At 41.7% G+C, this 18,037-nt stretch overlaps 1 protein-coding gene across 3 annotated transcripts; it reads right to left on the bottom strand.

Annotated features, from left to right (window-relative positions):
• Positions 1-724: 724 nt before the first annotated feature.
• Positions 725-17,735, bottom strand: CHRNA6 (cholinergic receptor nicotinic alpha 6 subunit). Of its 3 annotated transcripts, none has more exons than XM_027597356.1 (6): positions 17,258-17,735; positions 15,415-15,554; positions 5,709-5,753; positions 4,517-4,626; positions 3,447-4,437; positions 725-1,858 (listed from the first exon to the last, which is right to left on the bottom strand). In XM_027597356.1, exons 1-6 carry the CDS (start codon positions 17,334-17,336, stop codon positions 1,727-1,729), a joined length of 1,497 nt encoding a protein of 498 aa, XP_027453157.1. In that variant the 5' UTR covers positions 17,337-17,735; the 3' UTR covers positions 725-1,726. The 3 variants fall into 3 exon arrangements, with proteins under 3 accessions (XP_027453157.1, XP_027453158.1, XP_027453159.1); XM_027597357.1 differs by having other exon boundaries at positions 3,447-4,425; XM_027597358.1 differs by having other exon boundaries at positions 17,417-17,735.
• Between the last annotated feature and the right edge of the window lie 302 nt (positions 17,736-18,037).

Below are 18,037 nucleotides of genomic sequence, written 5' to 3'. Positions count from 1 at the left end.
AAGATATGATCACAAATATGAAAGGCAGTAAAAATACTTCAAAACAGAGAAATTCAAGTTCATGACCTCTGCCCGGTGTGCCACAGAGTGCCTTGAGGCTCCTGGTTGAGATAGACAAGGAAGAAAGAGCATGAGGTAATAGTTCGGTGTATCAACACAACGGAGATTGTGCAATCATAAAAAGTATAGGTCAGTGTAGAGGCCGCTGGTAGGCCACAGGCTTGAGCAACGGAAACCCGAGCAAGGCCCAAGGGCCCCCGGTGACCACGGGGCTGAGTGCAAGCAGGCTCGGGAAGCCACCCACCTCGAAATGGCCGTAGGCCCTAGTTGACCAATGGGCTACTTACACCCAGGCACAGTTACCAAAACAGGGAAAATCCTATTCGTTTCCATGCCTCCCTCATTCCGCCCTATACCTAGAGCCCCTCGGCACCGCCTCATGGCAGACAGTCTCTCTCTGCTGTCCTGCCCTCAGCTGCCTTGAGGTGTATTCAATAAACTGCCACCTCCCTTGTTCTGCCTCCCTTGAATTCTCTCACCATGCGCCGCCGGCCCCCACGCGAGAGGGACACCCCACATTCAAGCCTATGTAACATCACGGAGAAATACTGCTGACATGTTTTGAGAAAACATCAAAATACAAAGTTGAAAGGTAAAATTGAAGTGTAAAATAATGTGCGTGCCCAGAAGAGGACAAGATGAGGAGAGGCAAGAACAAAAGGAGTGCCTTTGTTAAGTAGATTTATTTTTTTCTGCTTTGGAATACATTTTTTAAATATAACAAATACGAAGATAAATTAGAGTGGACTGAAACAGAATTCCCAAAGTGTCCCTCTCAGAAAAGGTATTGCTCCAAAAGGTACCAGAACACAATTTCTTACAGAAAAAATAACTTTATCTGGAGTCTCAGCTACAACGAACAAATGGAAACAGCTGACAAGAACAGCCAGCTCTTTCACCCACGGTAGAAGTTGCTTCACGTTTGCGTGGCCACAGCACGTCGAGCTTTCCTACTCCAGCTGTTCTAGTCACGTTCCCCACGCCCTACCTGGTCCTGGAGATCTTGGTGTTAATGACTTTTCTTAAAAAGCTGCAAGCACTTGGGGACAGGACCTATTTTGTTGCCTTCACAATGCCCAGCACAGTGCTGGGCTACCACTCCAGTTTCTTGCCCGATGAATGCTAATTAGACGCAGCCTGCTGAGATACACCCTGATGACCTGCTATTACTTTTTGCCAGTTAATATATAAAATAATGCTGACGTGTCTGACTACAGCCCAGAGGCATGCCTAAGAAAGCCAGCGTGTAATAGTTCCCAAGCGCTGCTGCAAGGTGCAAGCTGGAGTTTCCTGTCTGGATGATAAGCAGTGGAAACTGGAGGTACAAGGGTACCCCTTTTTAGCATGGCCTGATGTTGATTACATGGTTCACTGTATTATGGGTCATTCGTGTCCCTGGAAGTCAGACATGTACAGAGAAGAGAAGCTTGTGGGTGCTGCCAACTCTGGGCTCCAGTGTTATAAAACATCTTAAAGTACTCCTCCGTGCTACAAAGGAGGGCATTCAGCCTCCTGATTTGCAATAAAGTCCTCTTTTTCCATCTAGCCATCAGCTTCAGTATATGCGGGAGTTGGATGGAAAGCTTTATGTCCCTTTCCTGGTGGTTGGGAACAAAGAACAAATACAGCATCTGTAAGTTTCAAAAGCTAAAAGGAAAATACATCCTTAAGACTTTCCTGTGTTCCCTAGCAGCGGTTGTAGAAATAGCCCCGCAGTTCCAAACACACAGACGATTATAAACACCCAAAGAAATACCCTGTCCACCACCATGGCCACGTATTTCCAGTCGTCTTCTACCTGAAAGGCAAACAAAAAGTAAAAAAATTTAAAAAATATATTGAAACCATAGAAAATGTGCTTTGTCTCATAAATAAGCTGCTTCCTTTTCAAAGAAGACTTCCCTGGCAATTTTTAAAGCAAATATTGGTTTTAACCTGGTTAAGCCATGTCGCCTGTATAGCTCACAGAACTTTGTCTGAAGAGCATGGATACGCCCTTCCATGCCTCATGCAGATGGCTACCGAGTGAGCACAAAGGTCTTTTCCTGCAAAAAGCATTCCCGAGATAGCTCAACTTTTGCTCAGATAGCTCAACTTTTGCCATTGGCACCACTGGATATTTTGACTTCTTGGCTAGTCTGGGAAATGGGTTTGGGGCAGGGGGTGCAGGACGTGAGGAATGATGGAGGGCCCCCTTCTCGGGAATAGGCAGCCATCTAGGCTGCAAAGTCATGCTGGTTGTGGGGAGTTCATTGCATTTCTCATGTCCTTCTGATGAAGTATAGTTGGAAGGCAGGCAGGCGGGGACCAGCCCCCCGCTTCGCCCTAAAAGGAACCACCCTTAAAAGGATTTTACCCCACCCTGGAAGGAGCCCTCCACCCTTTCCCATGTGACAGAAACCTGATTGGATGACAGGCACGGGGATGGTCAATCAGATTAGAACAGCAACGCGACCAAGAACCGCCGGCACCGATGGAGGAAAAAAATCCTGTAACGCTTCCGGATTCTGGCTTCCAATTGATCATGCCTCCAAATTATGCCTGAGGCCTACGTCTCAGGTGGTGTCTTGAGGGCCCTACCCCATGGTGTTTAAGTCAACTACTCTTCCCTCCACCATTTTATGAAGTTGTCACCATGAAGGTACAGGTCTAGGCTCACCTGTCCCATGATACATCCCCCACCCCTGCCTTGTGACTCGCAATCACAGTATTGTCCCCTGCACCAATGGGGCAGACTTCAGGTCTCAAGACATCCTTTCTCTAGGAGATACGGATACTGGCAGCTGCAGTATGAGGTCAAACCCAGACACCTGACACAGGTTTTCAGATGCCCTCAGCTAGTCATCCTGATGAAATGGAAAACTGGCATGATTTTCTTGAGCTCTCTCTTTGGAGGCTCGGGGAGGTCCTTGCTGCTATTCTGGACAACAAAAGCAGACTATGTTGATGCTAAAAATATCCCTGAGGCTCATCCAATCCGCACCTAAATCCCTCTCCAGTAGAAGAAGTGGGGTTGAGAAGAGGGGACTCAGTCCCCTCCCCCAGTACTCTCAGACTGCAGGCTGCTCGTCGGGGCAGATCTCCCCATTCACCCTTCCCTCTGCCACTGTTTTTAAGAAACACTTTCATTAACCAAGGATGTCCTGAATGTTTATTTTAACCAGATTTCACTGGAGTTAACATTTCCAGAGGTGGAGGTTTGCAGTGAGACTATGGTTTACTCCACCCAACCCCCAGGCCACTTCACCCATAACTGCATAATAACCAAGCTCGGTCTTAGAGTAATGCTCCCTTAGAAACAGAACTCATGCTGAAGATCCGCCCTGCTCTCTAAAGTGCCTCTAAGCCTGCTACGGGTGGACAGGCCAGAGGAGCCACATACCTACCTCCTTTGTTTCATTTTGGTTCTTCATGTTTTCTGCTATGAATTGAACACTATTAATTACATCTTCGACATCAGGCGAGCGCTCTGAATTCTCAGTCATCCATTGTAAAGGCTGATGACTTAATCTTCTCTTGCTGGCGGCAAGCTCACTTGATTTACGACAGCGGCAGCATGCTTTAGGAAGTTTGGTCTCTCTGCAATGATCAAAACTGATTTTGGTGGACCTACTGGAAATGCCTTTGGAGTTTTTATTAGAACTTGTCTCCCTCATCTTGTCCAGAGGCCTCCTCATCATCAGGATCTGGGGTAACAGCTGGAGGAAAACCGTCTTCACCCACTTGGGCATGGTGTGTGTTGCTGGGGTGCGATAATGTATGTTCAACACGAACACAGTCACCGCAATGGACAGGGTGACAAAGATCATGGTGAACAGTAGGTACTCACCCACCAGTGGGATCACAAGAGACGTGGACGGAATGGTTTCCGTGATTACCAGCAAAAACACAGTCAGAGAAAGCAGAACTGAAATACAAAGTGTCACTTTTTCTCCACAATCAGAAGGAAGGTAAAAGACCAGCACGGTTAGAAATGAAATAAAGAGACAGGGGATGATCAGATTAATGGTATAAAACATTGGCAATCTTCTAATGTAAAAAGAATAGGTTATATCTGTATATATCTCCTCACAACAGTTGTATTTTATGTCATGCTTATAGCCAGAAGCATCAACAATTTCCCATTCACTGTTTTCCCAAAAATCATTCATATCCACTTTAGATCCAATGATTAGAAGATCAATTTCAGCTTTGTCATATGTCCAGGAACCAAATTTCAGGGAACAATTTTGATGATCGAAAGGGAAAAAAGTGATATCCATAGGACAGGAACTCTTGAAAATAGCTGGAGGAGTCCAGGTTATCATGCCATCATATTTAAGAAGAGCTTTTGTCTTGCCTTCGACTCGAAAATCGCCAACAGCACTGCAAAATAAACTAGACACCATTAGTAACACCCCCTTTGCTGTACCGAAGGCAACTTTGGAAAGAGACGACTGCTGCCAAAAGCCCATACTTGTTGTAGAGAACAATGTCAGGCTTCCAGATCTTATCTGCAGGAACACGTAGAGTCTCAATGCCATCATATTCCACTGGGTCCCAGCGCAATTTATAATCATTCCAGATCTAAAGGCAGAAGAAGTCAGTTCAATAAAAAATTCTTAGTAACTTTCTTCCAATGTTAATTCTATGTTGGTTTAGCAGGGTTTTTTGGAAAAAGTAAGTTCTGATTTAAAGAGTACATTAGAGGGGCACCTGGCTGGCTCAGTTAGTAGAGCATGCAACTCTTGATCTCAGGGTCATGAGTTCAAGCCCCACACTGGGCACGGAGCCTACTTAAAAAAGTAAATAAAGAGTACATTAGTTTCTTTCTTTCTTTTTTTGTGTGAAAGAGAGAGAGAGGGAGGGAAGGGGAGAACAAACAGGGGAACGGGCAGAGGGCAGACTCCTCGCTGAACAGGGAGCAATGCCGACTTGATCCCTCAACCCTGGGATCATGACCTGAGCAGAAGTTTAAACAACTGAGACACCCAGGCGCCCAAGAATACATTGGTTTCTATCAAAAGTTGAGAGAGTAAATCCATGTGGAATAGGGGGCTAGGTAGCTGAGCTGATTTTGGCAAATATGACTTAGATAATTAACTATTGATTATTAATTAGTGGGCCAAGTTTATAAACTCAACTTCTATGTTCCATAGACTATATTCACACTGGAATAGCAACTCATTTCTAATATTAAAAAGATAGTTCAAGTGTACAATGATGAGTTTGTTACAAAGTCTGTGTAAAAGATTAAGGCAAGAAGGAAGCATGAGATGGTATAACTGATAAAATCCACTAGTGGGAATCTAACCCAGTTACTCTCATACTCAGTTCCTGACTTCCCTAGGCCTGATGCAACAGGATCAAAGAGTGGGCAAGCATCTGACTCTGGGGTTCAAGTTACAGATAAAAATAGGAGACTTGAGGGCAGAAACCAGAAGGGACAGGTCTCTATATCCCAGAGAACTTTATCACCATGTTTCTGCACCTGTGAAGTTTGCATCAAGCAGCTGTTACCGGAGCTGAATTTTAGGGTTTGGAGACAGATAATATTTTATGCTCTGTCATAATTTGGAGATGGAAAGAGGGAATGCTAGTGAAATTTATCCATTAGACATTGTTAGCCTGGCACATGAGTAAGACACATCCAAAGGAAGGACACATACGTGACGTAGCCACAGATTGGTTTCCATGATCTGGTTTACTTCATCCTGGGAAAAAGAAATAATATTTTTTAGCCTTAAATGTACTTGCTAATTAAGGTGGATCTTAGAACAAGAATTACAATAAGAGAGAGCCAAATTTGAGTTATTTATACTAAGAGAGAAAAACAAAGAGGACTAAAAAAGCAACTTATAAAATACAACCAGAAATGTGATATTTTCACATCTGGTTCCAACCCTGTTGACTTTGAGAGAAAATGTGGCTTAAAGACTGTCTTTTAAATCTGATTTAAGTCTCACCTTGTCTGTGAAACCTTCCTTTTTTCTTTTTTTTTAAAGATTGTATTTATTTATTTGAGAGAGAGTGAGAGAGAGCACAAACAGGGGGAGGAGCAGGGGGAGGAGCAGAGTGAGAGGGAGAAGCAGACTCCCTGCTGAGCAGGGAGCCCGACAAGGGGCTTAATCCCAATCCCGGGACTCCAGGATCATGATCTGAGCTGAAGGCAGCTGCTTAACTGACTGAACCACCCAGCACCCCTTGTGAAGCCTTTCTGATCACCACAGCCTGTAAAGGTTTCTGATTCCATGAAAGGAGGAAGAGAAGGGGCAGTGGGAAGGAGGGAAGGAGGAACTGCAGATGGTGATGGGTATCAGACCCTGGTTCATTGATTTTACCATCTTCGTCCCCAGTCCTTGAAAACCTCCCTTCCTCAACTGTGCTCGGCACTCTCTAGACTCTGAGTCCTGAGCCCAATTGCCCCTTGAAAAGTCAGCTTCAGGTCACCATGGAGTTTTCCAGCTGGGACCTACCACTCCATTGCAACACATCCCAATTCTCATCCAAGCCATGCTGATTGTTTCAATCATTCATTACTTGAATATTTATTGAGTACCTACCATGTGCTCTATAAATGCTGGGACTGCAGCAGTAAACAGGTAGAAAAATTCCCTACCTTCATGTGTCTAAACTGTTAATTGGGGAGACAAAAAAATCAATAATAGATATATAATATAATGTATGGTAGTTATAAGTCCTGTGAAGAAAAATAGAGAGGGATGGAGTGGTGTGTGTGTGCATGTGTGTATGTGTGCTTACATATGTGCATACATATATGCACACACATCTGTTTTAGACAGAATGGTCAAAGAAGTCTTCTCTGAGGAGGTAGTTTAAGCCGGTACCTAAATGGCCTGAAAAGAGTCATGGAGCTATCAGGAAGAAAACATTTCAGGCCAAAATCCCAAATATAATGTGTTCCTAAGCAGCTACCAGCCTTCAGTGGGAAAACTGAAGACATATCCAGAACTTTTAACAACCTTACAGCACAACAGCTTGGAAGATATTGGGTATTCCCATTGGCCAGCAGTGCATTCCTAAAACTTACCAACTGGGGCACTTGGGTGACTCAGTTGTTAAGTGTCTGCCTTTGGCTCAGGTCGTGATCTCGGGGTCCTGGGATCGAGCCCCATGTTGGGCTCCCTGCTCAGTGGGCAGTCTCCTTCTCCTTCTCCCTCTGTCCCTCCCCATCGTTTGTGTTCTCCCTCTTGTTCTCTCTCTCAAATAAATAAATAAAATTAAAAAAAAACTTACCAATCTTGCTTTACAAGACACATGGACACCCTCAGAGTAAATGAATTCAACTGTAGTTGACAGAGCTGTGGCCAGGACTCAGACACCAACCTGCTCTTTTTCACTGAGCTACTCTGTACTTCACAAACGCCCCTGCCAAGCTTCCTCCTTCACATGAGTTTGTGTCAAGTCATAGTAAGCCCCAGGGTTTTAAAAGGTCAACAAAAGGAGTTACATTCATGGTTTCCTATTAGCCAGGAAAAGAAAAAAAAAAAAAAGAGGCTATACTTATCCCTTGACCAAGCAGCCCATGGCTTTATAATCACCCAAGCCTAAGGCTGATGCCTTCTGCTTATAAGAAGGTCATGTTGTGACCTATAGATTCCAGCAGAGGCCATGTCAATAAATCCATTGGCTGCCAATCAGGAATGGACTAACTATGCAGTCCAGAAAGGTCTCAGGGGTAAATGTCATAAACATCTTCCAAAGACTGCATCCTCTCTGTACACTAGTATACTGTGTTGATAGAACTAGTGTACACTGTGAACTAGTACACTGTGTTCAAATCATTCAAATCTGTTGGCAATATCATCCCAACAATATCCTTGTCTCCCCACCAACACGTCCGCAGGCTGGTGAGGCTCCGTGTGGTATGGACCTCCTCAGGGGCGTCAGCCAACTTTATGGATCAGGACTTGTTCTGGCAAGTCTTGTTCTCCACCCAATTCCAAACCACAATGATAGTCATGGGCACTACCATCAGACTGCCCAGCTGGAGGAGGCCAGAAACCCACAATACCATTCCACATTCCTGGGACCATTGCCCTGTATCTCTTTCTTGGGAAAATAAATTAGTTGGAACCCTGCCTGCATCAAAGGATTGGAGTTACAATTTCAAATTAATTAGCTTCCGGAGCAGCGGAGACTGAGATCAGAAAGGCCAGGTGGACTACACTTTAAAGGCCTTTAAGTTTGTCATTTCAGATATGGGAGGCCATCAAAACACTAGACAAGGGCTTTGTCTTGAATCGCTGTTGGGGGGATAGCAGATGTGCTCTAACACTGAAAGATCATCCACCCAGAAAACTCTGTGGCCAGAGTCATTCTGTATGGCAGCAAAAACACTTCTAAGTAGAGCAGCAAGAGGCCTAGAGACTTTGAGAAGGGAGTTGGTAGTTGTGCATCCTGGCTGTCCTGCATCACAGAGCCATCCCCAGAGCTCACCATGGCTCAAGGACAACAATGAATATGATCCACAGGAACTTCTGGTGCCCCACCTGAGAACAGGTGGCCTCTAATACACCAATGAGAATGGCTACATTAATATCTGACAAAGTAGACTTCAGAAAAAACAGTTAGTATAGGCAAAGAGGGACATTACATAATGCTAGAAGGATCAATTCACCAGGAAGACAATGATCCTAACTGTATACACACCAAACTATAGTCTTCAATTACATGAAACAAAAATTGATAAAGCTGAAAGAAGAAACAAACCCCCTTTTATAGTTGGAGACTTCAATTCCACCTCCCTCAGCACCCAATAGAACCACTAGACAGAAAATCAGCAAAAATAGAGAAGATCTGAAGAACATAATCAATCAACAGTATCTAACTGACATATATAGAACACTTCACTCAAACGGCAGAATACACATACTTTTCAAGCATGCATGGAATATTAACCAAGATAATAAACCACATTTTTATCATGGGCCATAAAATAAACCTCATAAAATATAAAAGAATTGAAAACATACAGTGTGTTTTCTGACCATAATGGAATCAAACTAGAAATCAATAACAAAAAGACAACAGGAACATCTCTAAACCCACAGGAACTAAACAATACTCTTCTAAATAATCCATGGGTCAAAGAGGATGTCTCAAAGGAGATTTTTTTTTAAGATTTTATTTATTTATTTGAGAGAGAAAGAACACGTGCGTGCACATGAGCAGGGGAAGGGGCAGAAAGAGATGGAAAAAGAGAATCCCAAGCAGACTGCACTGAGCATGGAGTCCCATGCAGGGTTTGATTTTACAACCCTGAGATCATGACTTGAACCAAAATCAAGAGTCAGATGCTTAACCGACTGAGCCGCCCAGGTGCCCTGCAAAGGAGATTTTTAAAAATACATAGAACTAAATGAAAATTAGAACAACATATCAAAACATGAAGGACATAGCTAAAAAACAGTGCTGAAAATAAAATTGTCACATTATATGCTTACATTATAAATAAGGAAAGGTCTCAAATCAATAATCCAAGTTTCTACTTCCAGAAATTGGAAAAAGAAGCACAAAATGAACCCAAAGCTAGCTGAAGGAAGGAAAAATAAAGGTAAGGGTAGAAATTATGGGGTACCTGGCTGGCTCAATCATTGGACCATGCAAGTCTTGATCTTGGGGTTGTGAGTTCAAGCTCCAAGGTGGATGTAGAGATTACTTAAATAAATACATAAACTTTAAAAAAAAGAGTAGAAATCAATAAAATTGAAAAGGAAAACAATAGAGAAAAATCAGTGAAACAAAAGCTGATTCTTTGGGGGAAAAAAAACAAAATTGATGACCTTGAGCAAGATTGACAAAAATAAAAACAAAGACACAACTCACCAACATCAGAAATGAAATAGGAGCACCACAGATCCTGTAGCCATTACAAAGAATAGACAATACTATAAACAACTTTATCATACATTCGAAAATTTAAAAGAAGTGGATTAAAACCTCAAAAGCCACAAATTATCCAAATTCAAAGAAGATGAAATTGATAGTCTGAATAGCCTATAGCTATTTTTAAAAATTGAATTTATAGTTAAAAACTCCTGGAAAAGAAACCTCTAGACCTAGTAAGTTCCCCCTGGAGAATTCTACCAACTATGTAAAGAAGAACTAATATCAATTTTATACAATCTCTTCCAGAACATAGAAGAGGATGGAACAATTCCAAATATTTTTTATGAAGTATTATCCTGACACAAAACCCAAAGACAATACAAAAAAAGAAAACTACAGATCAATATCTGTCATGAACCTATCAATAAAGTATTAGCAAACTGAATCCAACAATATATAAAAAGTTATACACCATGATTAGATGAGATGTAAGACTGGTTCAACATTCAAAAATCAATCAATGTAATTTACCATATCAACAAAGTAAAGAAGAAAAATTATGTGACCATATCCATTGATGCAGAAAAAGCATTTAACAAAAATTCAACATAAATTCATGATAAAAACTCTCCGAAAACTGGGAATAAAGAACTTCCTCAACTTAATGAAAACCTCTATACAACGCCTACAGCTATCATTATACTAAATGGTGAAGGACTGAATGCTTTTTCCTTAAGATTGAGAACAAGGCAAAGATGTCCACTCTCACCACTTTTATTCAACACAGTACTAGAAATTCTAGTCAGTGCAATAAGGCAAGAAAAAGGGGGGAAAAAAAGGCACAGATTGAAAAGGAAGAAATAAAACTATCTCTATTTGCATATGACATGGTTGCCTACATAGAAAATCCATGGAATCTATAAAAATACTGAAACTAATAAGTGAGTTCAGCAAGATCTCAGGATACAAGATCAATATACAAAAATCAATTTAATTTCCATATACTAACAATGAACATGGAGAAACCAAAATTAAAAGCACATTATTTTCAATTGCTTCAAATAAAACAAAATACTTACATATACACATAATAATGCATAAACAGGATCTGTATGCTGAAAATTACAGAATGCTGATGAAAAAAAGAGCTAAATAAATGGAGAAATATCTTGCATTCATGGGTTGGAAGATTATACAACAGTGAAAATGTCACTTCTCCCCAAATTAATCTATAGATGTAATGCAATTCCTTTCAAAATCCCAGCAAGGTTTTTTGTATATATAGGCAGCTTATTCCAAGGCTTAGGCCCCAGAATAGCTAATATGATTTTAACAAAGAAGAATAAGGTGGCAGGGATCCCTCTAGCCAATATTAAGACTTACTGGGTGCCTGGGTGGCTTAGCTGGTAAATGTCAGCCATTAGCTCAGGTCCTGGGATCAAGCCCTCCACAGCCTCCCTTCTCAATGGGGAGTCTGCCTCCCTCTCTCCCTCTGCCCCTCTCCATGCTTCTGCTCTCTCTCTCTCTCTCTCTCTCTTTCTCTCAAATAAATAAATAAATCTTTTAAAAATAAAAAAAAGACTTACTATACAGCTACAGTAATCAAGACTGGGTGGTATTGGTGGAGGGCTAGTCACAGAAATCAATGGGATGGAACAGAGTACCCTGCAATAGACCCACACAAATACACTCAACTGATTTTTCACAAAGGTGCAAAGCCAACTCAATGGAAAAAGGGATAGCTTTTTCAACAAATGATTCTGGAGCAATTAGACACCACAGACCACCCCCTGCCCAAAAAAATCAAGCCTCACATTTTATACAAAAATTAAAAATTAACTCAAAATGGATAACAGTCTTAAATGTAAAACATAAATAAAGCTTTAAGAAAAAAATAAAAGAAAATCTCTGGATCTGCAATAAGGCAAAGAATTCTTAGGCTTAACACCAAAAGCACAACACATAAAAGGAAAAATTCATAAATTGGACCTCATCAAAATGGAAAAGTTTGAGTGAAAGCCCACATGAAAAAGATGAAAAGAGAAGCTACAAACTAGGGTAAAATATAGCTGACCCTTGAATACACAGGTTTGAACTGTGCAGGCCCACTTACACGTAGAATTTGCATGGCACAGTGCTGTAAATGTGTTTTCTCTTCTTTATGATTTAATAAGATTTTATTTTCTCTTCCTTTATTGTAAGAATACAGAATATAACACACATAACATATAAAATATGTGTTAATCAAGTGTTTATGTAATCAGTAAGGCTTCAGGTCAACAGTAGACCATTACTAGTTAGGTTTTGGAGGAGTCAAAAGTTATATGAAGAATTTTGACTATGGTAGGGGCTGGCGCCCCTAACCCCTGCATTATTCAAAGGTCAACTGTATTTACAAACCACATATCTGACAAAGCATTAGTATCTAGAATATAGCAAGAACTCTCAACACTGAAGAGTTAAAAAAAAGTCAAACAATCCAATTAGAAAATGGGCAAAAAACCATGAACAAACATTTCACCAAAGAGGATATACAGATGGAAAATAAGCACAAGAAAAGATGTTCTATATCATTAGTCATTAGGAAAATGCATATTAAAACTACAATGAGATATTATTACATACCTATTAGAATGGTTAAAATAAAAATTAGTGACAACACCAAATATTGGTGAAGATGTGGATAAACTGGATCACTTATATATTGCTGGTAGGAATGAAAAAGGATAGATCCACTCTGGAAAGCATTTTGGCAGTTTCTTAAAAAACTAAACATGCAACTACCACATGACCCAGCAACTGCACACCTGGAGGTTTATCCCAGAGAAATAAAGATTTACATTCACACAAAAACCTAACCCGAATGTACATAGCACTTTTATTTGTAATAGAACGAAACTGGAATCAACCCAAATGTTCTTCAACCAACGAAAAGTGAAATAAACTGCAGTGCATAAATACCACGGAAGACTCCACACCAAGAAGAAATGGACTACTGATACAATCAACAACTGGGACGAGTGTCCAGAAAATTATACTGAGTGGAAAAACCAATCCCACAAGATTACATAATATATTATTCCATTTTTATATAACTTTCTCGAAATGACAAAATTTTAGAAATGGAAGACATATTAGTGGGTGCCACTGGGAAAACTGGGCAAAGTGTACAAGGGATCTTTCTATTCTTTCTTTTTTTTTTTAAGATTTTATTTATTCACTTGCGAGGGAGACAGAGAGAGAACAAGCAGGGGGAGAGGCAGAGGGAGAGGGAGAAGCAGACTCCCCGCTGAGCAAGGAGCCCGATGCGGAACTCGATCCCAGGACCCTGGGATCATGACCTGAGCCGAAAGCAGACGTCTAACCATCCGAGCCACCCAGGCGCCCTCTTTCTATTATTTCTTACAACTGCATATGAATCTACAATTATTTCAGTAAATAAAATTCAACTTAAAAAACTAAATTTCCCAAGCCTCCCTTACAGCTAGAGGTTGTCAGTGAGATAGGAAGCCAAGGATGTTAGTAGGACTTCTAAGAAAACTCAAGGAAGTCACAGATGTCTGTTATGTGCCCTTCTCCCTTCCTCCTGCTTATTACCAAGGGTGTGAATATGATGAGTGAAATCAGCAGTTACCTTGGCAACACTGAGGAAAGAAAGCACATGATGAAATAGAAAGATGGGAACCTTGCTCACTGTCACCATGCACGGTTTATGCTTTAAGCATCATGGTCCATGTGACTGGCATCCCCTGGATGTTGTGCAGTGCCTAACCTGAGCAACCGAACACAGTGGTGCAATCACTAACACCATGAAGCCACCTGGTGTTAACCTCCTAAACTGTTAACCTTTAGATTTCTGTTACATAAGAAAGAAATAAACTTGTTTTATTTAAGCTGTGTTATGTTTTAAAACCTCTGATAGCAGCCAAATGCAAATGTCAAAATCTGTATTCTGCCATCCCCACCCACCATCTTCAGAACAATGTCCTGAAAGGGTATATCAACCATGAATTTGAAGTACTGACTTTAGGTGAAACTTACTTTGTAACAACCCAATCCACAGCAAATTATGGCTCCCAGCCCAGTAGGAGGCCAGTAACCAGTGTAACACTATTTGGGGGTAGAGAGGATCAGAATAGGTACCAAATAAATATTTTTTAAATGAATGAGTGGATCCCATCTAAGCAAAAGAAAACATGTGACTTTTTTTAAACCAATATGTACCAGTATATACATATTTCCAACTTGGGCCAGAAGCCAGAGGACCAGGCCAGGGTCAGCCTCGTCCACCAGGAAGCATGGACTGGAGAAATATCACGGGCCCTGACTTCACATCTGTAATGAAGATCTTTCCGCAGTGAACCTTGAGAGCCACCACTGTTTCCCAAGGGGCAAAGCCTAGGAGGACGGAGGGCTCCTTCCTTATCCATTGGCTGGGACTGATGAAAGGGGCTCCCTTTGTTGTGCACTCTTGTCTCTCTGCAGATGCTTACACTCCCCCTACTTCCTAAGCCTGCCTATTCCTGGAATTTGGTCCAAGACAGCTCAGCCCCATCCTATACCTTGGAGCCAGAACTCTGCTCTAGGTTATAGTATCAGGTCTCACTACCTCCTCTTCTGCCAACTAGGGCATGAAGATTATTCAAAATGAACTGCAGTCGGGTGCCTGGGTGGCTCAGTAGTTAAGCGTCTGCCTTGGGCTCAGGTCATGATCCCAGGGTCCTAGGATCGAGTCCCACATCAGGCTCCCTGCTCCACAGGAAGCCTGCTTCTCCCTCTCCCACTCCCCCTGCTTGTGTTCCTGCTCTTGCTGTCTCTCTCTCTGTCAAATAAATAAATAAAATCTTAAAACAAAAAGAACTGCAGTCCTACTTGCCCTTGAACATAGTAGCAATAAATTAAAGTAAGAACTCCAAATTCCCATCTGTTTTTTCAGGGCTGGATGGAATTCTGTATGAAAGAAGGTGATTTTTTTTCCTTTCTTGCATAATGTAGAAGGCTTAAAGCCATTCTTTTTTTATGGAGTGAAAAAAACATAAGCTTTGGAGTCAGACAGGTTTGATTAAGATCTCAGTTCCACCATGTTTTAGTCTAGGACCTTAAGAAGTTTGCTTAACTGAGATTCCCTCCAGCTATAAAATGCAGATGACAGCCACTAAGTGTAGACACAGTGACTGGTGCATAATAGGTGCACAATGAAGTTAGCTCCCTCTGTATTCTCCCTTCAACTTCCCCTTCGCCTCTTTGTTTCATAAACTCGCTCTGAAAGCACTTCCAGAAAGACACTGCCTTGATGTGAGTAATTACAGCATCAATGGGGAAGTGTCTTCTTCCCAACCTGAGGGCTTTGCAGGGCCTGCGCTCATGTAGATGTGTGTTTGTTCGTGTTTTTAAAATTTCTCTATTTACCCTATACAGTAACTGGGACAATGTCGAGAATTGCTCTGCTCCCCACCCCAACCCCCACCCCCACCGCAGAGTCAGGGTTTCTTTGAGAAAGAGCGGTGACCCGGCGGCACTTACCACATTGGTCAGCTGTGTGATGGCCACTTCAAAACGCACTGTGACGGGATCAGACACGTTTTCTACAGGCCTGATGAGCTGGTTATAATGAGAAAACAATTCGCGGAAGAGTCTCTCTTCAGATGCACAGGCTGCAGAGCCTGCATGGCCAAACAGAGGGAAGAGTTAGAGAAGCAGACAGGGTGCTCGCAGATGGGGAGGTTCTGGCAGCTTCCATCACCAGGTGACACAGGCAGTGGGGTGTCCAAGCCAACGGAGCCCTCCTGCCCCTGTGTTCTGTCCACCCGTACAGACTGCCCCTGTACCCATTGTCCCTTGCCTCTCTGAGCCTCGGTTGGTCACCTCTGCCCTGAAGATAAAAAGAGGAATGCCTATGTCCCAGAACTACTGTGATATCAAATAAAATAATATTGGCAAGAGCTCTTTTAAAAGTCTAATGCCCCACACACGTAAGGGGATAGCATGAACTCCAATTCTTGCTTACGTCACTGAGGATAGCTCATGATCTCACTGCTCTGGTTATTAAGGAAGAGTCCTGCCCTTTCTTGTCAAAACGCTGATCCAACTACCTGTTTCTACAACCAGTGAGGTGCTTAGCTGGGGAAACTTCACGAAGCAAACTGAAATAACCAGTAATCTTATTAAGATCTTAACAAGCCATACTCCTTTTTAAAGTCAGCTTTGAATTCAATTATTTTGGAGATTTGTGTAAGTGCAAGGTTTTTGAGGCGAACTTATTTAAATAGTTTTAAAAGAATTCAAAATTAGTTCTTAAATAACAGCATTTTCGTCACTAAATTTTAAATAGCTTAATGTGTATGTCTGTATTTTTCCAAGAATGCATTAAAAGTAGGTTACTTGCCTTCATTTGACATAATTCACTTCATTAATACCCCTCTATATTTTCCCTTATAGAAGCCAAATTTGACATCTGACATACTGTTCTACAAATTTCCCAGAGGGATTTATACCCTGAAAGAAAGAAAATTAAAGGGACTGAAAACTCATTCCGCAAAAATGAACAAAAGAATAGCTGTTGTATCACTAAATAAAGAGTAGTTTGACAAATGCACTTGGAACCACTGAAACTCTGAGCTTTCAGCAGGAAAGAACAATTTTAAATGTAAAACAGCACTCTTGCCACTATAATCAATAATGGTAGAAATATTTCTACATAAAACAGACAAGAAACAATTCTCTCCATTACCCTATTCCCATCCCCCCCAGACGCTGTAGATAAGCCCTCCATGAGTCTTGAAGAGCAAGCCCCTGCAAAGCCAACAGCACGTGGAAATGTGGTTTTCTTCCACAGAATAGCAGCTGTCTGTTTCCAAGGCTTAACTTTAAAATGAATAATCTCACTCTTAGGACACATTCCAGCACAGTAATATGACATGCTTCCCAAAACAATGATGATTACCTTCAAAATGGAAGGGTTCACGGACTAAGTCATAGTATCAGCTAACAAACAAATCACAAGTAAAATATATATATATATTAAATACAAATACAAATAAATCAGGTGAATATACCCATGGCAGAGATGGATAGAAAACTGCATCATTATTATCACCATATTTTTAGTGGGACAAGAAAATAAGGTATGGTTTACAAGGTTTCATTGTCCTCCCCACCCCAGCCCCTAAATCTCATGTTACATGTTAAACCTACCCAGTAAGAAATAGATTAATTAGCAGTTATAACTGCAGTAATTCCTCTGCAGACCCTCTGCATATTCAGACATTGAATATCTCATCTCTGCTCAATCAAGCACAACTAGAAAAGAAGAGCAAACACATGTAGCTGGAAAGAGGATATGAGATAAAGCAGAAATAAAACCTACCTTTCAAGCAAGGCATGAATATATACAACCAGAGACACAAAGCAAAGGGAAGGAGTCCCTGGCCCTTGCTGCTCAGCATGACTAAAACACACTTTGATTTCTTTTTCTAGTCAAAGGACTGTAGAAAACAGAGCTACCAGACAGCCACATGCATCAGACCTTTAAATCATCAGAGTCCCACTGCAATCCACGTGTTTCTTCGGTGCAATAAAAACATTCACAAGCGCAATACGGATGTTCCCAATATCAGAGCCTGAGGCCAGCAAAAGGGCAAATAAAAAGGACTCAATCTGATGTCAGCTGAGTAATCACTTTCCTGTCACCCTAGATCTCTCTTCGTGCGAGACCAGTGAAGAGAAGCAGCGAGGGAACACTGGGCAGGCAGGACCGACGGAGGATGGAAAACATCGCCTGGCTTCAAGCTTTCCATAGCACAGTCTCAGCAGTCCTCCTTGGGGGGAAGAAACACCCTCTGACTGAGCCCCAAGTCCAAGGGAAGCAGATGCTGGGTGCCAGACAGTGTGTTCTGATTCACTGAGTTCTCTGGTTTATCAAGGCTTAGCCTTGTCATTAGAAAACTTCCTAAAATAGGAGTTTCCTTTCCTGTCTTAATAAGTGTGGCCTCGAGCAGCACTCATCTGGTTTCATCTGACTCCAGGGCTTCTGGTGTCTTGTCTTTCTGAGCTCAGCAGTCACCATCCAGGGCCAGAGATTAGCTGTCTGAGAACCAGAGGGATGAGTACTGAACACAGGATGCCACCTGGACAGCCCTATGTTTAC

Source organism: Zalophus californianus, chromosome 2 (assembly GCF_009762305.2).
Source record: "Zalophus californianus isolate mZalCal1 chromosome 2, mZalCal1.pri.v2, whole genome shotgun sequence".
Taxonomy (NCBI): Eukaryota; Metazoa; Chordata; class Mammalia; order Carnivora; family Otariidae; genus Zalophus; species Zalophus californianus.
Note: the sequence above shows the minus strand (reverse complement) of the source record. Positions and strands in the feature narration are given on the sequence as shown.

Excerpts from the sequence above, each read along its gene's own strand:
- CHRNA6 (XM_027597356.1), bottom strand. The coding sequence starts at position 17,336 with ATGCTGAGCAGCAAGGGCCAGGGACTCCTTCCCTTTGCTTTGTGTCTC. Across the intron at positions 15,555-17,257 it reads ATTCATGCCTTGCTTGAAAG|GCTCTGCAGCCTGTGCATCT; the intron begins GTAGGTTTTATT and ends TTGGCCATGCAG. Across the intron at positions 4,627-5,708 it reads CCAATCTGTGGCTACGTCAC|ATCTGGAATGATTATAAATT; the intron begins GTATGTGTCCTT and ends TTCTGCCTTTAG.